The sequence below is a fragment of the Poecilia mexicana genome, unplaced genomic scaffold, assembly GCF_051168715.1.
Source record: "Poecilia mexicana isolate PSO_F unplaced genomic scaffold, ASM5116871v1 scaffold_16, whole genome shotgun sequence".
Taxonomy (NCBI): Eukaryota; Metazoa; Chordata; class Actinopteri; order Cyprinodontiformes; family Poeciliidae; genus Poecilia; species Poecilia mexicana.
In genome coordinates this window covers 2,456,083-2,473,761 of record NW_028263385.1, presented here as the reverse complement: position 1 = coordinate 2,473,761, position 17,679 = coordinate 2,456,083, and the positions used below count along the sequence as shown (strand labels likewise).

At 45.0% G+C, this 17,679-nt stretch overlaps 2 protein-coding genes across 3 annotated transcripts; both read right to left on the bottom strand.

Moving 5' to 3' along the window:
* Nucleotides 1–1,916: 1,916 nt before the first annotated feature.
* On the bottom strand, nucleotides 1,917–2,851 carry LOC106905057 (basement membrane-specific heparan sulfate proteoglycan core protein-like). The gene is made up of 2 exons (XM_014969662.2): nucleotides 2,341–2,851; nucleotides 1,917–2,268 (listed from the first exon to the last, which is right to left on the bottom strand). Exons 1-2 carry the CDS (start codon nucleotides 2,705–2,707, stop codon nucleotides 1,922–1,924), a joined length of 714 nt encoding a protein of 237 aa, XP_014825148.2. The 5' UTR covers nucleotides 2,708–2,851; the 3' UTR covers nucleotides 1,917–1,921.
* A 922-nt stretch (nucleotides 2,852–3,773) lies between these two features.
* LOC106905060 (semaphorin-4B-like) lies at nucleotides 3,774–17,436 on the bottom strand. 2 transcript variants are annotated; one of them, XM_088014289.1, is made up of 15 exons: nucleotides 17,217–17,436; nucleotides 14,595–14,755; nucleotides 14,458–14,520; nucleotides 13,444–13,542; nucleotides 13,271–13,358; nucleotides 10,208–10,327; nucleotides 9,440–9,585; nucleotides 9,184–9,365; nucleotides 8,978–9,113; nucleotides 8,030–8,213; nucleotides 7,207–7,322; nucleotides 6,970–7,133; nucleotides 5,737–5,804; nucleotides 4,937–5,654; nucleotides 3,774–4,895 (listed from the first exon to the last, which is right to left on the bottom strand). In XM_088014289.1, the coding sequence occupies exons 1-14, from the start codon at nucleotides 17,299–17,301 to the stop codon at nucleotides 4,942–4,944; spliced, it is 2,325 nt and encodes a 774-aa protein (XP_087870415.1). In that variant the 5' UTR covers nucleotides 17,302–17,436; the 3' UTR covers nucleotides 3,774–4,895; nucleotides 4,937–4,941. The 2 variants fall into 2 exon arrangements, with proteins under 2 accessions (XP_087870415.1, XP_014825155.2); XM_014969669.2 differs by having other exon boundaries at nucleotides 3,774–5,654.
* Nucleotides 17,437–17,679: the final 243 nt, after the last annotated feature.

Genomic DNA, 17,679 nt, shown 5'->3' with positions numbered 1-17,679 from the left:
CATTATGGAAAATAATGAACTTTATCACAATATTCTAATTTTATGACCAGCACCTGTACTGGAGCTGGATTGAAGCGACTGGACAGGGCTGATGTGAATGCACCCTTACATTTGGATCTTAACAGCTTCTAAAAGCAATCAAAGCACTTAAAGAAACACTCCGCCATGTTTTGGCAATACATTAACCATTTTAAAAACTTCCCAATTAATGAGCGCTGCAGCGTTACCTAGCAACCACAGCGAAGCCCATCCAATTACCCAAGCTGAGCTCTAGCACATTTGGTCATCTGGTTTTCTGGCTCTACAATGGCTGCTGGAAAAGATAAACATTTAGTGGTTGACTAACCATCCAGAAACCACTTTCTGCATTCTTGTTGGTTGTGCAGGAGGTTCCTCTTCTGCTTTTCAAACATGTATGGTGTATAACTGTGCTTCTGTTTGCAGCCATTTTCCTAACTGAGTGTAAACATTGAGTTGGGGGTCATGGCCAGCAGCAGCATAGTAGAATTTAAAGAGACAGAGACCATAAAACAGCTCGTTATGAGAGGAGCCGAAAGCAGCAGACTGACATATGAAAATGATTATCATATGATCACAACATGCTGAGGGAGTAACGAGGGAAAAGCACATATCATTGGACATGCTAAATGTCTCATTTGTTTCCAGGAGTTACAGTAAATCCAGTTCATTAACATTTTTCCTCCCTCCGTTTCTCAAATGGAGGTTTGGATTATAAACTCAGCAGAGGCACGTTATTACAGAAACTGGTTCCTTTATTATTTTACTATCAGCACGTCTGCAATCTATTTAAAATGAACCAACAGAACCAGATCTGGATCCAGATCTGGATCTGGATCCAGATCTGGATCCAGATCTGGTTCTGTTGGTTCTGCACCAACAAAAGCTTCCATTATTTATCATTTTCATTTTATCATTGTTCAAAAATAAAATTACCTAGAATAAAAAATGGTGAATCTTTCTGCAGTTTCATTTAGCAGTGAAGCTGTGTTCACATCCATCCATCATCCATCCATCATCCATCCATCATCCATCCATCATCCATCCATCATCCATCCATCCATCATCCATCCATCATCCATCCATCATCCATCCATCATCCATCCATCATCCATCCATCATCCATCCATCCATCATCCATCCATCATCCATCCATCATCCATCCATCATCCATCCATCCATCCATCATCCATCCATCATCCATCCATCATCCATCCATCCATCCATCATCCATCCATCATCCATCCATTCATCATCCATCCATCATCCATCCATCATCCATCCATCCATCATCCATCCATCATCCATCCATCCATCCATCATCCATCCATCATCCATCCATCATCCATCCATCCATCATCCATCCATCATCCATCCATCATCCATCCATCATCCATCCATCCATCATCCATCCATCATCCATCCATCCATCCATCATCCATCCATCATCCATCCATCCATCATCCATCCATCCATCTATCATCCATCCATCATCCATCCACTCTGTTCACCACGACGGATTGGTTTCCTGCACCTAAATAATCTGTCAGATTTGACCTGTCAACTCCAGCAGTGTTAGAGTTGAACTCAATTAAACTCAATTACATGAAACCTACATGTTTCATGTGTAATAAAATCCTAATGGCATTGAACACATCGCCAGCTGCTCCATGCTTTGGGCCGGACCTCTGGCTTCCAGCTGGAAGTCTGGTTCTGAAGTCCAGCGGTTCTGAAGAACCAGATCTGCAACTCAAAAGTAAAACCAGGTTACAAAACATTTTTGCATTTTTCAGTTTTTCTGAAAACCACCATAAAAAAACTATAGAAGAAAAGCGGCATCACTGAACCCGGTGAGAAAAAGAGATGCTTCACAAATTCAGTTTTTTACTCACATAATATTGTCTTAAAAGCAGAGAGGATTGTCTCCGATTGCTGAAAGCGTCTCCAGGTGAAACCAGAACCAACCTTCCTCCTCCTCTTCCTCCTTTTCCTCCACCTGCAGGCTGAACGGCTCTGATTGGGTCTCCATGTTCCCCCTCAGAGCACAGCTGTAGTTCCCAGAATCCTTTGCGGTCAGAGGGCCGAGCTGGAGGGCGGAGCCGTTCCCTGGGAGGGCGTGGCCATCTTTCCTCCAGGTGACCTCCAGGTGAGTGAAGGTGCAGGTAGAAGTGGTGCACTGCAGGGAGACAGTTTGACCTCTGCTGACCTCTGACCTGTTGCTGGAGCTCTTTAACTTCATCTTGATCAGATCTGAGTGAAACGTTCTCATTAGTTTCCATTAATATCTGTGATTACTGTCTGAATGTGACGTGTTGATCTTACCAGCCACTGAGATTCGGACTCCAGCCTGGTTTGTAAAATGTCCAGCAGAATTATCCGCTTCCATCCTGAATCTAAAGGTTCCCTCGTCCTCCATCCTAATGTCTCTGATCTGCAGAGTGCAGTTTGCCTCCATGTTGCCCAGGTAATGAAACCGAGGCTCTCTGGCTGTTGAGTTGCTGTCGTAAACAGACGGAGTCGTTTTATGACAGATCTGATGATTCTTACACCAGAGAACTCTGACGATCCTCAGAGGAATCTCTCTTCCTCCATGAGAGAAAGATTTCAGAGGAGTGAAGTAACAGGGCAGGATGACAGTCGATTTTCTTAGTGAAAACTGATGAAACCATCTTGTTTTCTGACGATCCATTAAAAGGAAACAGTTAAACTAGAACTAAAGGAAATTGGATTTATATCATAAACTGAGAAACAAACATCTAAACCACAGGTGTCAAACTCCAGTCCTCGAGGGCCGGTGTCCTGCAACTTTTAGATGTGCCTCTGCAGCACCACCTGAATAGAATAATTAGGTCATTAGCAAGGCTCAGGAGAACCGATCTACACCAGGAGGAGGTAATTAAGCCATTTCATTCCACTGTTTTTTACCTGTGGCACATCTAAAAACTTCAGGACTGGAGTTTGACACCCCTGATCTAAACTGTTTATCATTGCTGATCAAAATGATACATTTCTGCAGAAAAGTTTTGATTTTAACATTTAGTTTTAGTTCATCCTGCATCAGTAAAGAGATGAGAGAGAAAAACTTTCCTTTTATTCAAACTACAGAAATTAAACAGATTTAATTTCCTACTTCCAGGTTTTTTTTCTTCCTGATGAAGATCAAACTTCTCACCTGGCAGCAGGAACATGAAGCTCCAGGAACCATCCTGAGCGTTTACTCTTAATGCTGATCGTTCTGTCAGAAAACTGATCAGTGATGATGTAACTTCCTGTTCACGCTTCCTCCTTTATTTTAGTTTTCTTGCAGCTTCTCTCTACATCTTAAACTAAACCAGCCTCAGATCAGATGATCTAAAACCTTAAAAATAAACTAAATAATCTGGAAGATTTGACCTGTTAGCTCCAGCAGAGGGTTAGAGTTGAACTCAATTCACTTCAGTCATAAAGCGAAACAACAAACGGCGTCTTGAGGCTCTTTATCAAAACATCATCAGTTCATTCCTGCTATCAAACTAAAGCATCATTTAGATTAGAAGTTTCTGAGGAAGCCCAGAAGATGATTATTATTCTCCTCCATTAGTGATGAAAACACGATCAGCCTTTATGCAACTGAAGAACGAGTTTCCACAGGACTCCAGACACAGAGCAAATTTTCTCTCCGATTCGTAGAACTCCGTTAAAATAAGATAAATAAAATAAAGAGTTATTAGAAATTATCAGATGGACGTCAAGTTTATTATTAATGGAAACAACAATCAGAAATATTGGCTTTTATTAATCTGAGACTAGCAGTAATGGATGAATTTACAAACATACTTTGTGCCACCAGAGGGCGACAGAGTCACAGTCAAAGAACAAAAACACAATGGAGCAGAAAACCAGCTGATCATGTCTGACCAACACTGGAATATTTACAGTCATAAATTACATCTGAGTCTGAAATAACAGGAAAAAATAAATAATTCATGACAAATCGTCCCTGAGAAAACATGGAAGGTCTGAGGAAAAACATAAAAATAAATCTAAATGTTCACGACTTAAAATATCAAAAGAAACTTTACATTTTATAGCAATAACCAAAATAAGATGAAAAATTACAAACTAAAGTCAAACTGCTGCTGTGCAGCAGAATCATATTTATGCAGAACATTAATTTATTTTTTCAGGAATAGGACAGAAAGAAAAGTTATTATTTTAGAAAACGTGCTGCGTTTAGAAATAAAACACTGAAAACTTTTTGTTTTTACTTTTTTCCTGCTTTAGAAACTGAAAATAAAAACCAGCTTCCTGTGTCAGGTTCTTATAGAACAGATGATCAGTGGGTGGACCAAGCCCCGCCTCCGAGGCGCAGCTCCTCCCCCTCTCAGCTCCTCCAGACTAGCCAACAGCAATTAGCAAACAGCTGCTGAGCTCATTCCAGGAGCTGCTGCTCAGAGCAGCACTGGTTAAAACATTAAACGGTTAATAGAGGAGCCATGTTGGGACAACTTCCTGGAGGCGGAGCTTCAGGAAGAGCCGGAGCTTCTTAAAGAGGCAGAGACCCAATTTGAAGGAGTTAAATCAGAAAGTCTCATTTCTTTTAAGTCATACTTGATATTTCGGTAGGTAACAGTTACAGAGGTAACTGCTACTTGATTGTGCTGTGAAATGACGCTACATGTCTGGACCTTCAAACTGAAACAATCTGAACGCTGAAGGATTTGTGGTTCTGGACTTCACACCGAGTCATTGGGAACAGAATCTACTGGACCTAAAGGTGAATGAAAACGGGTCAGAACTGCTGGGATCAGAGCAAAAGTTTCAGCCTGAACGAAGCTGACGCTGGAGCCGGACCCGCCACTGGACTCCATGATGGTTCGGTCCGGACCCGTCCAGGCCTCTGTCACAGGATGATGGTCTGGTCCGGACCCGTCCAGGCCTCCGTCACAGGATGATGGTCTGGTTCGGACCCGCGTCCTCCGGGCCGCTCAGTGAGTGGATCTCCAAGGACGTGTTTGTTTTGGTTCCGTCGTCTGCGGACGGCAGCCGGTTGGACCCGGAGCCGGCGCGCTGCCGCCTCCAGACGCAGACGGCGCCGAGCACCAGGATCAGAACGCAGGCGGCCAGCAGCAGGGACACCGCCACCAGCTCGCTGTGGTAGCTCCTCTGGGTCGGTACCTCTTGAGCCGGGTTCTTCATGGACCGGCTGTCCTTCCTGGAGGTCGGGACTATTTCCTGGACGGAGAACGCATCGCCTTTAGCCTGACTCACGCGCTCCTCTGGGTCGGAACCGGTGGTGATGAAGGTTTCATTCTGTGTTGCGTCTGAAGCCGGGATCACAGTCGGCTCCTCGGTCCCAACAGACCTCTCCTCCGGGCCCGGGGTCGCCGGATCCTGGTTGACCTTCGACAGATGCCGAGGACTGGACGCTGACCGGACGACGTAGCTCGCCACCACCTCCCTGACTTCGCCTTCCTCCGCCTGGCACTGGTAGCTCCCGAAGGTCCCGGCGGAGGCCAGGAAGCGGAGGCTGCCGTCCGCCGCCTGGATGAAGGTCTGGCTCGATAGATCCACGGTGGAGGTCCAGTTCAGCGCAGCGAGGTTAGACGGCTTCATACACTGAAGCGTCACAACTTCGCCCAGCTGGACAAAAACTTCTGCAGGAAAGAAAGACGGAAAGCGGTGAAGGTTTCCCTCACAGCAGATTCTGTTTGGTGATGTGGATGAGGGGGAAGCTACCTTCATGCTGCAGGATCTGCTCTGCCGACCGACACTCTTTCCCCGTGACGACCTCCAGGGTTTGAACTCTAAGAAAACAAACACGGCCATGTTTTACTGCCTCCTTCACGTCGTGGTTCTGGCCGACTGCTTCTAGCTTCAGGAGTTTGTTAAATAAAGTATTTAAGGGTTAATTATTTTTGTTAGCTGCAGCAATAGCTATAAAAACATTTTTATAAAAAATATTTTAAAATGATTTTAGATGTAAAAACAATACAACAAAAATATGTAAATTAAATATTGTCACACAGATCTTGCCATTTTGTTTATGCCCCAATGCATCCTGGGTGAATGAAATACGCTAGGTGCTAATATTAACGCTCAGTCGCTCCAATCTGAAGGGAGAGCATTCAAACAGAAAATGACCAGAGGAAAGAGGTGAGCGTTGGCTGAAAGCCTGAAAGGAGAGTTAGCTGCTCAGAGCTTCGGTTGCTAACTGGTTACGGTTAGCATCAGCATCAAAACATTTCTCCAATATGCTAAAAGACTTCCATGCGTTTTTCTTTGTGTTAGCTGCTGCTAGCAGCTTGTGTAGATCACAAGCTGATCTCTTTAGCTGGTTCCAGCAGGTATCGTGAGCTTAGCAGCTCATGAAAAGGTTTGTCTCAGTCCAGGCGCTTTGCGAGCCGCTCTCATCGCCTTCCAGGGTTTTATTTATGGACTCTGGTTGTCGGCCCAGCATGCATTGCTCAGGTGAAAAAATAGCGACCTCTGTAGCTGAAAAATATAATCAAGATGTCGTCACCTTTCTAAAATATTGGTTGTTTGGTGACAAAAATAATATTTTGGCCTAAAACATCTTTTGGAAAGAAAGAGGTAATAAATGTTTTTTTTCCTTCATAAATGACTTTGGCCGTTATTTTAAAAAGGTGACAATGTAACATTTTTTAAGTAAATATGAATCGGTGAGAACAGCTTTAGGTCAAAAATGACTTCATATTTAGGCCAACATGCTGTGGATTCCTTTTATAAACTTGGATGTTGGAGAAAAGTTGCTTATTCTGCATGTTTCTGATAAATACCAGTTCTTATTCCTTCATTTATTACTATTTTATTAACTTATCAGGTATTTATAGTAACTGAAACATTCGGCTGTTTTTCCCCGACTCGGCCATTTAGGCTGATTTTACTCTAGCAGCAGACGTCCAGTTTATTGATCATTTCTGATGTTCTGGGTGATTAAGATCCACTCACATGTCGTCATCGGCGCCATCCAGACCCGTGCAGGTTCTGCGGGTCGGACTCCAGCCACACAGCGGATCCCTGGCCAGGATGCATTGCGTGCAGCTCCGGTAGCTCAGACACCGGGCCACCGGTACCGCCGTCACCCCCTCAGACGTTCCCACATACACGAGTCCCTTCAGAACCAGAACCACACAGTGAACCAGCAGAATCATGCAGGACCTGCAGGCGTTGTGGGGTGAGGTGTACCTTGGAGGAAGACAGGATCATGCTTTTGACCCGCTGAGGTTCCCTGAACACTTGGATCTCCTCAACGACTCGAAGGCCCTGATCCGAAGGAACCGCCTTGTGGAGGAACCCGGACTCTGGATGGCGAAGAAATTATTCTGCTCAGGGTTCAGTTCAGAAACATCTGATGGCACCGCTAACCGAACTAACCCTGAACACTAAACAGTCTTTGCTCTGATGATATTAAAGCGCCACACCATGTAGCTAAAACGTTACAGCCTGTAGTTCTACAGCAATGCATTCTGGGTACAGAATAAACATCAGTTCCTGCTGCGCCACGCAGGTGGAAAACATGAGGAGCAGCAATAAAAACATTGAAAATATGTAAATTATTGCATGTATTTGTCTAATTGACACCTCTGGTTGTTCATACAAGTGCTGCATTCTTCTGTACAGCTCGTTCATTCAGTCATTCGTTCATTCAGTCATTCGTTCATTTGTTTTGTACTTCCCATTTGCTCAGTAAAGTTTCTTAGCAAAGAAACGAGAGGAAACAGAACTGCTGCGTAGAGAAATTTCAAAATAAGAGCATGAATACAAACGTCTAACTGCAACGAAACTTCAACACAAACGTTGAACTTTATTGAAGTGAAAGTTTACAAAGACAACTCTGGAAAATTTAGCTTAGGGGGAAGCTAAGTGTGCTAACTAATTTCAAAGCTAGCAAAAACACTGAAGTGCTAAAGGAAAGATTAGCCCAAAGATCAGCAGATTAGCGGAAATGTGTCCACTACTGCATCTACTTAAAGTCTTTTAGAAGCTTAATCTCAGTTCAGCGTCTCACCGGTGAGGAGAAACAGGACGTCGTACTGTTGGCTGTTGGCCGCCGTTGTCTTCATTACGACCACACGACTGTATTTCTGCTCAGGAAAAACCAGAACCGGTCCAACTGGTTGCACGTTGTTGCTGGTCAGGTAGCTCATCCTCACCTCCGAAAGCTCAGAGTCGGAGGAGTTTGAGAGGCCGCACTGTCGGGAGAAGGATCGATATTATGGCTGTGCCAAAAAAAAAGGATTAATAAGAATCCCAATTTTCAGTTACTTCGATTCAGAATCAATTTAAAATGCTGGCCTCCATCTTAAACAGCGCGGGCGCTTTAACGTCACCATGGAAACCGTACTTGAACGTAGCAAGAGTGGAAAGCACCAGAACAAAAGAACCTACAGAAATGAACGATAGTTACTTCATTTAAGGCAAACATTTGGACTCAGTTCGTTTCTTCCCCAAATTCCCAGGAAGATCAAGTCGGACATGAGATTCACCGTGAGCCAGGTTCACAAAATGAAGAGCAAGGACTGCAGGAAGACCGTTAAAGGGCGCCGCTCCTTCCGGTCCAGAGCCCCGGGAGGCGGGTTGGGATTGGTCCGACGTTTGTCCTGTTTTACCCGGAAATGTCGACATTCTTGCTAAATAATTACAAAGACTGAGAGACAGCTAAAGACTCCTGGAAGTAAATTGCAGTGTCTGAGAGGTGGCGCTCTTTGAGAGAAAGACACTTTAATGTCTCCATTTGTCATTCAGACTGGAATAATAGATCAGAATCATTTCCACACCTAAAGACTGAAGCAGAAATCACTAACACCATTTTACGCAGCTCTACGTTAGTTTATGGTTTTATCGACTTACAGATTGAACTCAGACAGAATGAATGGAAAGGAAGCCCCGATTTACCTTTATCTACTGAACAGATGCTATGCTAGGTGTGGTAACTTGGTACTCTGGATGTTCTCACCTGTCCCAGGTATTTTCGTCCCGCTGTGCGTTTCAGTTGATACGTTTCCTTCTCCAGGGTCTTAAAGGTTCCAGCAAACACGTCTCGGATGCCCTTCAGCTTAAAGGTGCAAACTGCAGACTCAGGCCGCCGGGACCTGAAACGGATGTTCTCATGTTATCCGGGTCAATAAAAGCACCGCCATCAGGAATGAGACGGAGCCTCACCACTGGGAGGTGAAGACGCCATAAAACAGTGTTTCTGAGGCGTCGGCGCCCTCTGGTGGCTGTAGGGCGAACATGTCCTCCAGGATGTTGAAGGGAAACTGTTGTGGAGGCTGGCAGAGCAGGGCAGACTTGGCAAAGGATGTCCACTTCTTCTGCAAAATCCTCTGTCCTCCAACGTCGTCCTGTGAAAGCGGCAGAGCGTTATTATCTCCGATCCGCCATCGGGTCACACATCGCTGCTCTGCGTCTCCAGAACCTTGCAGACTTGAGCCACTCTGGGAATCTGAAGCTTGTCGACGAAGCTGAACTTCTCGACGAAGCTGAACTCCTTCTCGATTTCAGAAAAGAAGAAGTAGAGTTTCTGTCCTGCCGGGTCCAACGACACGCTCACAAATCTTGGCTCTGAAAATGCAGGAAGTGTTGACTGAAGATGAAACTCGGGTGGTATGAATGCAAGGAAAAGAGAAAAGAGATCAGGGAGCAGATGGACTGATCATCAAACAGATGTGAAACTTTAGCAAAGAATAGGGTTTTCTCAAATCTCTCCCGTTGACCAATCTCTAAACAAGGACAGGATGTTTCAAAATGAGAGCAACGTTTCTCAGAGACGCTTATGACACAAAGGGGAACTGAATCACTCAGGGTGAAATGAGGAACTGTGATCTCACATTAAACCCACTTCTGTGTGGTTTTTCTGAAATTAGGTCATGTGGCACAGATTTCTAAATGATTAAAGATTACAGTTTCTAATGTTTACACTAAATTACAATAATTTCTATAGAAATTATTGTAATTTACAATACACTATACAATACACTATACAATTTACAATACACATCATGCGTTGTTTTTAACACATCTGTTCTAAGAGAGTAAGATGATTGAGTGAAATCTGCTAAAAGGGGCCTGAGAGGACAGATTTCTGAATCAGTCTTTTGACTCTTTCTGTGAGCTTATTTCTGTCAGGATTCAGGACAGTAACGGAGTCCTCTACAGGTACACTTCAGAGATTTTATCCACTCACCCTGAAGTAAACTGATGGAGTCTAGGCTGATGTCTGGGCGGCCATCTTTGCTGAGGAATCGAGAAATTTGTGGTTTTTTTCCCTGGAAGTCGGTGGTTGTGGCAGCAAAGAGTTCCTGGTCTGCATGATAAGAGAAACACTGAACAGTAACACATGGTCTGCTCAGTAAGGCCAGGTTCAAACTGGAGGGAGGGTTTGGTTTATGAGGAGACATGGAGCAGAGATACACTGTTTGCAGGGTTTTGCAGGGTCGCTGAATTGGTTGGCGGTAGTTTCCCCAACCAATTCAGTGACTGTGTGCCTCATGGGCACCTGTAGGAAGGGCCCTATGGGTACGGACTCCGGGGCCCTTTACTAGAGGCTATCCGTCCTGTGTACTGTGAGCTTCGTTCGCATCGCTGGCACTAACATGGTTCCAGGTGCTTCGGCGGGTCCGCCCTTTGTCACCAGTCCTTTTCATAACTTATAGATAGGATTTCTAGGCACTGCCAAGAGCTGGAGGGTCCCGCCGGGGGATCAGTGGATTTCATCTATTGCTTTTTGCAGAAGCCATGCGTCCTTTGGCTTCCTCTGACCAAGATCTAGAGCATGCGCTGGGACAGTTCACAGTGAACCGTGAGGTGGCTGAGAGACAGATCAGCTCCACAAAGTCAGAGACGATGGTTCTTCACCGGAAAGGCTGAATGTCTTCTCTAGCTTGGAGGGAAGTTCCTCCTACAAGTGGAGGAGTTCAAGTACCGTATTTTCAGAACTATACGGCGCACCTAAAAGCCCCAAACCCTTAAATTTTCTCAAAAATCAGCAGTGCGCCTTATAATCCGGTGCGCCTTAAGTGTGCACTGAGTTCCAAAATCTGTCACTGACACAGACATAAAGTGTACAGTACGTACGACAGCAGCGATAAACCAATCAGAGGACATTACGTAATACGTAAAGTAGCATGCTGGCAGCGATAAACCAATCAGAGGACGTTACGTAATACGTAAAGTAGTACGCTGGCAGCGATAAACCAATCAGAGGACGTTAAGTAATACGTAAAGTAGTACGCCGGCAGCGATAAACCAATCAGGGATTGTTGTCCGAGTTCTGCAGCATAGCTTCGGTAAAAACCAGATCGGTTTTTCCACGCATCACCGTCCCTGTTCATCTGCGACTCCATGCGCGCCCGTCTCACTGCTACTGGGAAAAGGAACCGAAGCAAACTGATTCGGAGTTTGCCGTCATTTCGGGAGGATTAACAGAAGAACTCCCACCGCTGGACATCGGTGTAAACAGGCCGTTCAAACAGAAGTTGGGAGCGGCGTGGGAGCGATGGACGACAGACTGAACACGTTTACTGAGACGGGAGGCGGCGCCGGGCGAGTTACGCCTCCAATGGATGGCAGATGTCTGGGCTAATGCATCGGCCTCGACTGTTGTCAGAGCTTCACTAAAGCCTACGGTGGCCGACAGGTGCAAATGCACAGCAACAGAGAAAACATGCACACAAAAAAGAGACGCAAACAAATGAAATGCACCAAACAAAAGATGCAAACAAAAAGTGCTCCAGACCACTAGAGGGAGTCCAACAAAAACAGCTGTGTCCAAATTTAGGGTCTGCATCCTTTAAAACGGGCGTTCAGAAAAGCAGCAATGGCGGCAAAATTATTTTTGCTGTTACACTTAAAATTACACAAAATTATTTTTTACAATGTTTTTAGGGAGAATGTAGATGTATAGATCTCAAATATCTGCTCGGTTCATCAATAAATTACTTAATTACAATATTGCTCCGACGTTTTCGGAGATCTGCATTAACAGCAGCTGTCAGCTGGCCGGGAGATCCATGTTCGGCACACCGAGAGAGAACCCATGTCTCCCGGCAAATCATTTTAAAAACTCCCGCTAGTTTTCCACTATGAGTGGAGGTGAAACGCACATATTAAACCAGGTAACAGCTGTAAATATTTTTGGTTCACTAAAGTATTTAATTTATTCCTAAGCAAATGGGTTTGACTGATTAAAGCCAAGCCTTCAAACATACAGTTTTACTTAACTGTAATGTCTCACTTCCTGAGATATGGAGAGTATTTGAAGATGAATAATTTGCTTACATTTCTGTCTGTCTGCTTTGTTTCCATTACCTTTTTTTTGTTGTTGACCGTATGTTTTAGCATGCGCCTTATAATCCGGTGCGCCTTATAGTCTGGAAAATATGGTATTTGGGATCTTGTTCACAAATTTCTCAGTCATAAAATTTGGGTCATGATTTAAAAAAATGAAATCCTGGATACAAGTAGCCAAAATAAGTTTCCTTTTCAGGCTGGGCTCTTCTTTAGAGAAAGGGTGAGGAGTTCAGTCATTCTAGAGCAGAGCTGCTGCTCCTTCACATCGAGAGGAGTCAGATGAGGTGACTGGCATCTTTTCTGGATGCCTGGTGAGGGAGATGTTTCAGGCATGTCCCTCCAGGAGGAAACCAAGGTGATGAGCCAGGACACTGGAAGGACGATACGTCTCTGCTGGTGTAGGAACGTCTTGGGCTTCTTCCTGAGAAGCCGGAGGAGGTGGCTGGGAAAGGAGACTGCTGCCACAGAGACCCGGTCCTGGATAAGCAGAGGATGATGATTATGAGTTTAATCAGTCTAATCTTCAGTGGTTTCCTACAAAGAGAAGCTACAGCCTTCCATAGCAGCAGCTGAAAGGAAAGTTATCAAGCTCATCAAGAACTTGAAGAAGAGCAGTTCAGCTCCCAACAAGATGCTTCAAGAGGGACCAGTAAGCTCCAGAACCGTCTGCTCCTGAGGAGGAGGGTGCCACAGCGCTTGTTCAGGCAGCAGGTGGTTTTCTGGGATCAGGCAGACTGTAAGGATGGACATGTTCCAGTGAGCCCAGAGTTTCCAGGAGTCCAACAGAGGAGTGTCTTGGTCCAGTCCATGTGTGGCAAAGCTTCTTCCTGATTCTTCTCAAGTTTTTATAGACTTAAATAGAAACTGCAATCAACATGTTGTGCTGCTAATATCCATAAACATATCTGTAACCTGCCCTGTCTGTAGATCTCTACGTTAATGTAAAACCCAAACTAACCAATGATGACTGCAGCGCTCCGTTCAAAAGGACTGAACGGACAGCGCCCTCTAGCTTTGTCCTGCTGGACCACCGACAGCTCCATGTCCTGCAGGAGACAAACAGAAGCTGTGACTGTGGAGTCACTAAGAGCTGTTTCCATCCCTGCCTTTCAAAAGAGGATGAAGACTCACGATGAAGGCTTGCTGAGGGTTGTAGGCGTTGCTGCCGCAGACATACAGGTGGGTGGAGTTCACTCGCTGAACAACATGGACAAAGTTTTGACAGTCGCCCTGCAGGCAGAAAGGAAACAACCCAGATGAACTTGGAGCAGATGTTACTTTGAACAACTGAAGGAAAGTGTTTGGCTGATCAGCCAAACTCTTAGATGGTTTCCTACTGCTCAGACATGAAGCAAAACTCTTTTCTAAATGGTTTGATCTGAGTCGATGAAGACGTGAGGGAAGGCTGTTCTGGCTCGTCTGGTTTTCATGTTGAGCAACTGAAAATTCACAGCGACTTTCTGAAGCTTAGAGGCTGGAGGTAATCAAGTGTTGAAGGTTTTCATTTTGGGGCAAAAGAGGAGACCAAAACATTTGAAACGGTCAAATGGGCCCTGAAACTCCTCTTGTAGGTTTTGAATCATCTTTGGTTAAGTGAAGTGCTAAACCAGTGGTTGGTGTATTTTTCACCCTGAACAACCACAGACCATCGGTTGAGGACACCCAGAGGCTTTCTCGCACAGAGAAAGTCCCATCTGTCATGTGAACCTCTCTTTATAAAGACATGTAGAATTTCTATCTGTGAAAAATACCTTAAAACTACTTGTACACTGAACTGCAGCTGCAGTTATGGAGTTCCACAGGATTGTGTGTTTGGCCCATTTCTCATCTACTATGCAGACGATGCTCAGCTGCAGGTCTGATCAATTAATCGTGGTTTAGTAAAACTCAGAGCGCTTCCTTTAACTCTCAAATAAAACCCTTTCCACCCCTCAGTCCTGCCCACATTCTGGAGAACCGACCCAACCGACCAGCTCCTCTGATCCATTCTTGCATTTTGCTGTTTTTGATGTTGCAGTTAAAACATTGTATGATGGGAATATTAGAAAAGATCATTTCAGGGTTTGAAACGCAGCAGCGGTAAGCGTTTTCTCCTCCATCGGGCTGGGTTCTGGGAGGAATCGGACTCATCGGATCCCCCATTACCTCCGGGTCCTGCCCTTTCTTCACACAGTCTCTTGTGTCGTTCTGGGACGGACTCCACGTCACCTGAACACAACAAACACCTGAGTGTCAAAGCAGGAAGACTCAGACGGCTTCACCTGGATGATCTGGGAGCTCACCTTACTCCTCAGGCTGATGACATCACTCCGGCTGACGTTCAATAAGAGGATGGCATTTCTAGCTCCAACGTAAAGGGTGGAGCTGTCGTTGCTAAGCAACAGTGTGGTGGTGTTGCTGACGTCAGTGAGGCTGAAGTGAACCAAAGGTCTTTCTGGTGAGTCTGAGAAGAAACAACACGACCGGTTGGACTGATGAGCCAACGGTTCTTCAGAACCAGCAGTTGGCGCCGCTAATTAAAAAGCTAGCTGTGCTAATTCTAAAGCGCTAAGTAAATATTCGGTCCGCTAGCGTGCTACACCACCATGGTGTTTAGGGTAAGCTAATCCTACAGCACCAAGTTCAACCATATTGATAGCCACCATGTCAATGACAACATGCACTACCATGCAGCAGAGCGCCCTCTACAGGTTCGAATTTGTCTTTACACTTGTAGGTGTTTTGCTTCAGGAAGTGATTCTTTGGTTCATAGCTGTTCAGTTTTACTAACTGCTGCTGATTCAGTTGAACATCAGGAGGTTTTAAACTGTTTGCTGGGTGCATTGAAGCAGCAATGCATTCTGGGTACAGAATAAACATTTTCTGCACCGCATCACAGGTGGAGGACGTGAGGAGTTTCTGTTTTCAGATTTATACAAAATGACTTTAACAATCAGGCTGTTTTATACATAAAGAACTTTTATATGTTGCTAACTTTATTAAATGAATAAAGAAAGATGGACCGGAAACCAGATCAAATCTAAAAACGAGTCTGTCTCATCAGACGTCTGCTCAGTTTGTCTCAGGGTTTTAGTGGAAACGTTTAGTGAGCGTTGTGACAAAGTGAGGTCAAAGTGTTTGGCTGATCTGAGAACCCACAGGAACCGTTGCTGATCTCAGGTCTACCTCCGTCTTTCCACTGAGGTCTGAGTCACAGACGTGAGTTAAAGGTGATCTAAAAACAGGCCAGGTGAAGAAACGTTGGTTCCTCTGTCAGCTGACCAGTTTAGTGGCAGCTTCCTGTTTCTGGGGTTCTGCTCAGACGGGATGTGGTTCACAGCAGCAGAGACGCGCCGCTTCGTCTGAGCGCCTTTAAATAATCTGCAGAGCAGATTTTATCTCACAGGAAACAAAACGCCTCTGAGCGATACAGTAACATGATTAGAAAACAGCAAAAACAAATATTGATTAAAGTCTGAAGTTGGTGGAGGAACCGTGACCCGTCTCTGGCCTGGAGGCATCGCAGGATCCTTTAGGAAAGTTCTGGACCCATTTGAAGCCTCAAATCCTTAAAAAGACAAAGTGTCTCCACTACAAGTCCCTGAGGAACACCAGGTCAGAGTTAGTGTCACCTCAGTCATCAGTAATGTTACACCATAAATAATTATTCTGCTTGATCGGTTAACATAAATTCAAGTGGTTCACGTTTAGATGGTGGAATTATATTGATAAGGATTTAATCTAATAATCAACCATTTCCTTTCATTATGCAACAGGTTTGCAAAGCCTGCATGCTTTTGTTCTTTAATATTTTTATAAGATGCTTGTCTGACAAACTTACTTATTTTTAATTTAGTCAGTAAATACATCACCACAGTAACTTTGATTACAGAAATGTGTTTTTCTGCTGCATGTAAAGTTTTTTGTTTTAAAAGCCTCAGTAGCTGCCGTGTCTGAACCCGTTTGGTTCTGAAACTCTGACGCCGGCAGAGCATCAGGAATCAGGAGCTCACTCTAATAATATTTAAATTTTAAGCATATATGTTCCAAATATTTTGACTGACTGTGGTCACGTTTTGGTTGCCGTAGCGACTCAGATGTTTTTGCATGCAGATCTGAGCTCAGTTTGATAAATCACATTCAGGTTATAAGTTGTTTTCATGAAGGCAGACCTGCTGAGCGCGGCGGCCATGTTGGTCATTTTGACGACTCGGTTCTGGATTGATTTCAAACCTTTTCCAGTATCGGACCCTGGAAGCGTCTCCATGCGTCGCTCTGGTCGAATGAAGAGCCGACATTCCAGATCAGATACCTCATTTAAAGCGTGAAAACAAACCGACAGCGACGCGGTTCTCATTCTCTGTACTTCCTGTCTCATCAGCGCCAGTCAGACGGAGCCGGTTCTGGTTCTGCTGGATGTTTTCCTCTCAGTGGAGAGGAAGTGATTCCTGTCCACTGTCGCCACATGCTTGGTCAGGAGAAGGAAACCAGAACCGCTGCTGACTGGATTGTTCTGGACTGAATAACCTGTTTATGCTGATTAAATAAACTTAAATTGATTAAAAATCTGACTTAAAATTCAAATGAAACTAAAATCATGAGGCTGAAAATGTTTGGATGTTTGGCTTCAGCATCATGAGAACGCCTTCGCTCCCCTGGGAGATGACAGCACAGCTGGACCATGAAACTGGGCGTAGCAGCTCCATTATTCACTCTGGACCAATCATGGAAACAAACTTCTGTCATTTTTCTGATCAGATGTTCTCTGACCCAAACGGCGGAACCACAGCAACAGAATCAGAATCGGCTCCGAGGCAGGAAAACGTCAGAGAGGAAGATGAACGCTGACATTTCTTCATCCTCTCGTTTGAAAACTGCAACCTGCCGATCAGAGCCGATCAATAATCATTCAGCTGACGACTTACTGAGCAGGAAGGAGATCCGAGGAGGAGGAAGAGCGCACGTGGAGCCCAGCAGGCCGAGGAAGAGGAGGGCGAGCGAAGAGGCCATGCTGCAGAGCGCCGGAGCCTCTGGGTCGGGTCGGGTCTGGAGCGCAGAGCAGCAGCACTCAGAGTGACGATCAGAACAACCGCAGCTTCCTCTCCTCACTCTGAGGTCAGAGGCGACGAAGAGGAGGAGGAGGAGGAGGCAGCGCTCCAGGATGTGATGAAATGCAGCAGATAACGGCGATGCTTTCAGGAACTTTAAACACGCTTCTCTGAAAACCACTTAGAGAAAGGAGGAGGAAGTTCTGGTCCGGATCCAAACTCCGCCTCAGATTTACACACAACTTAGAGACGAAGCGGCAGAATGGAGCCGGAGTTTCTTCTTCTGCAGAAAATCAGGAAAAAATCAGAGGAATCTGAGGAGATTCAGGGAACCGCTGCA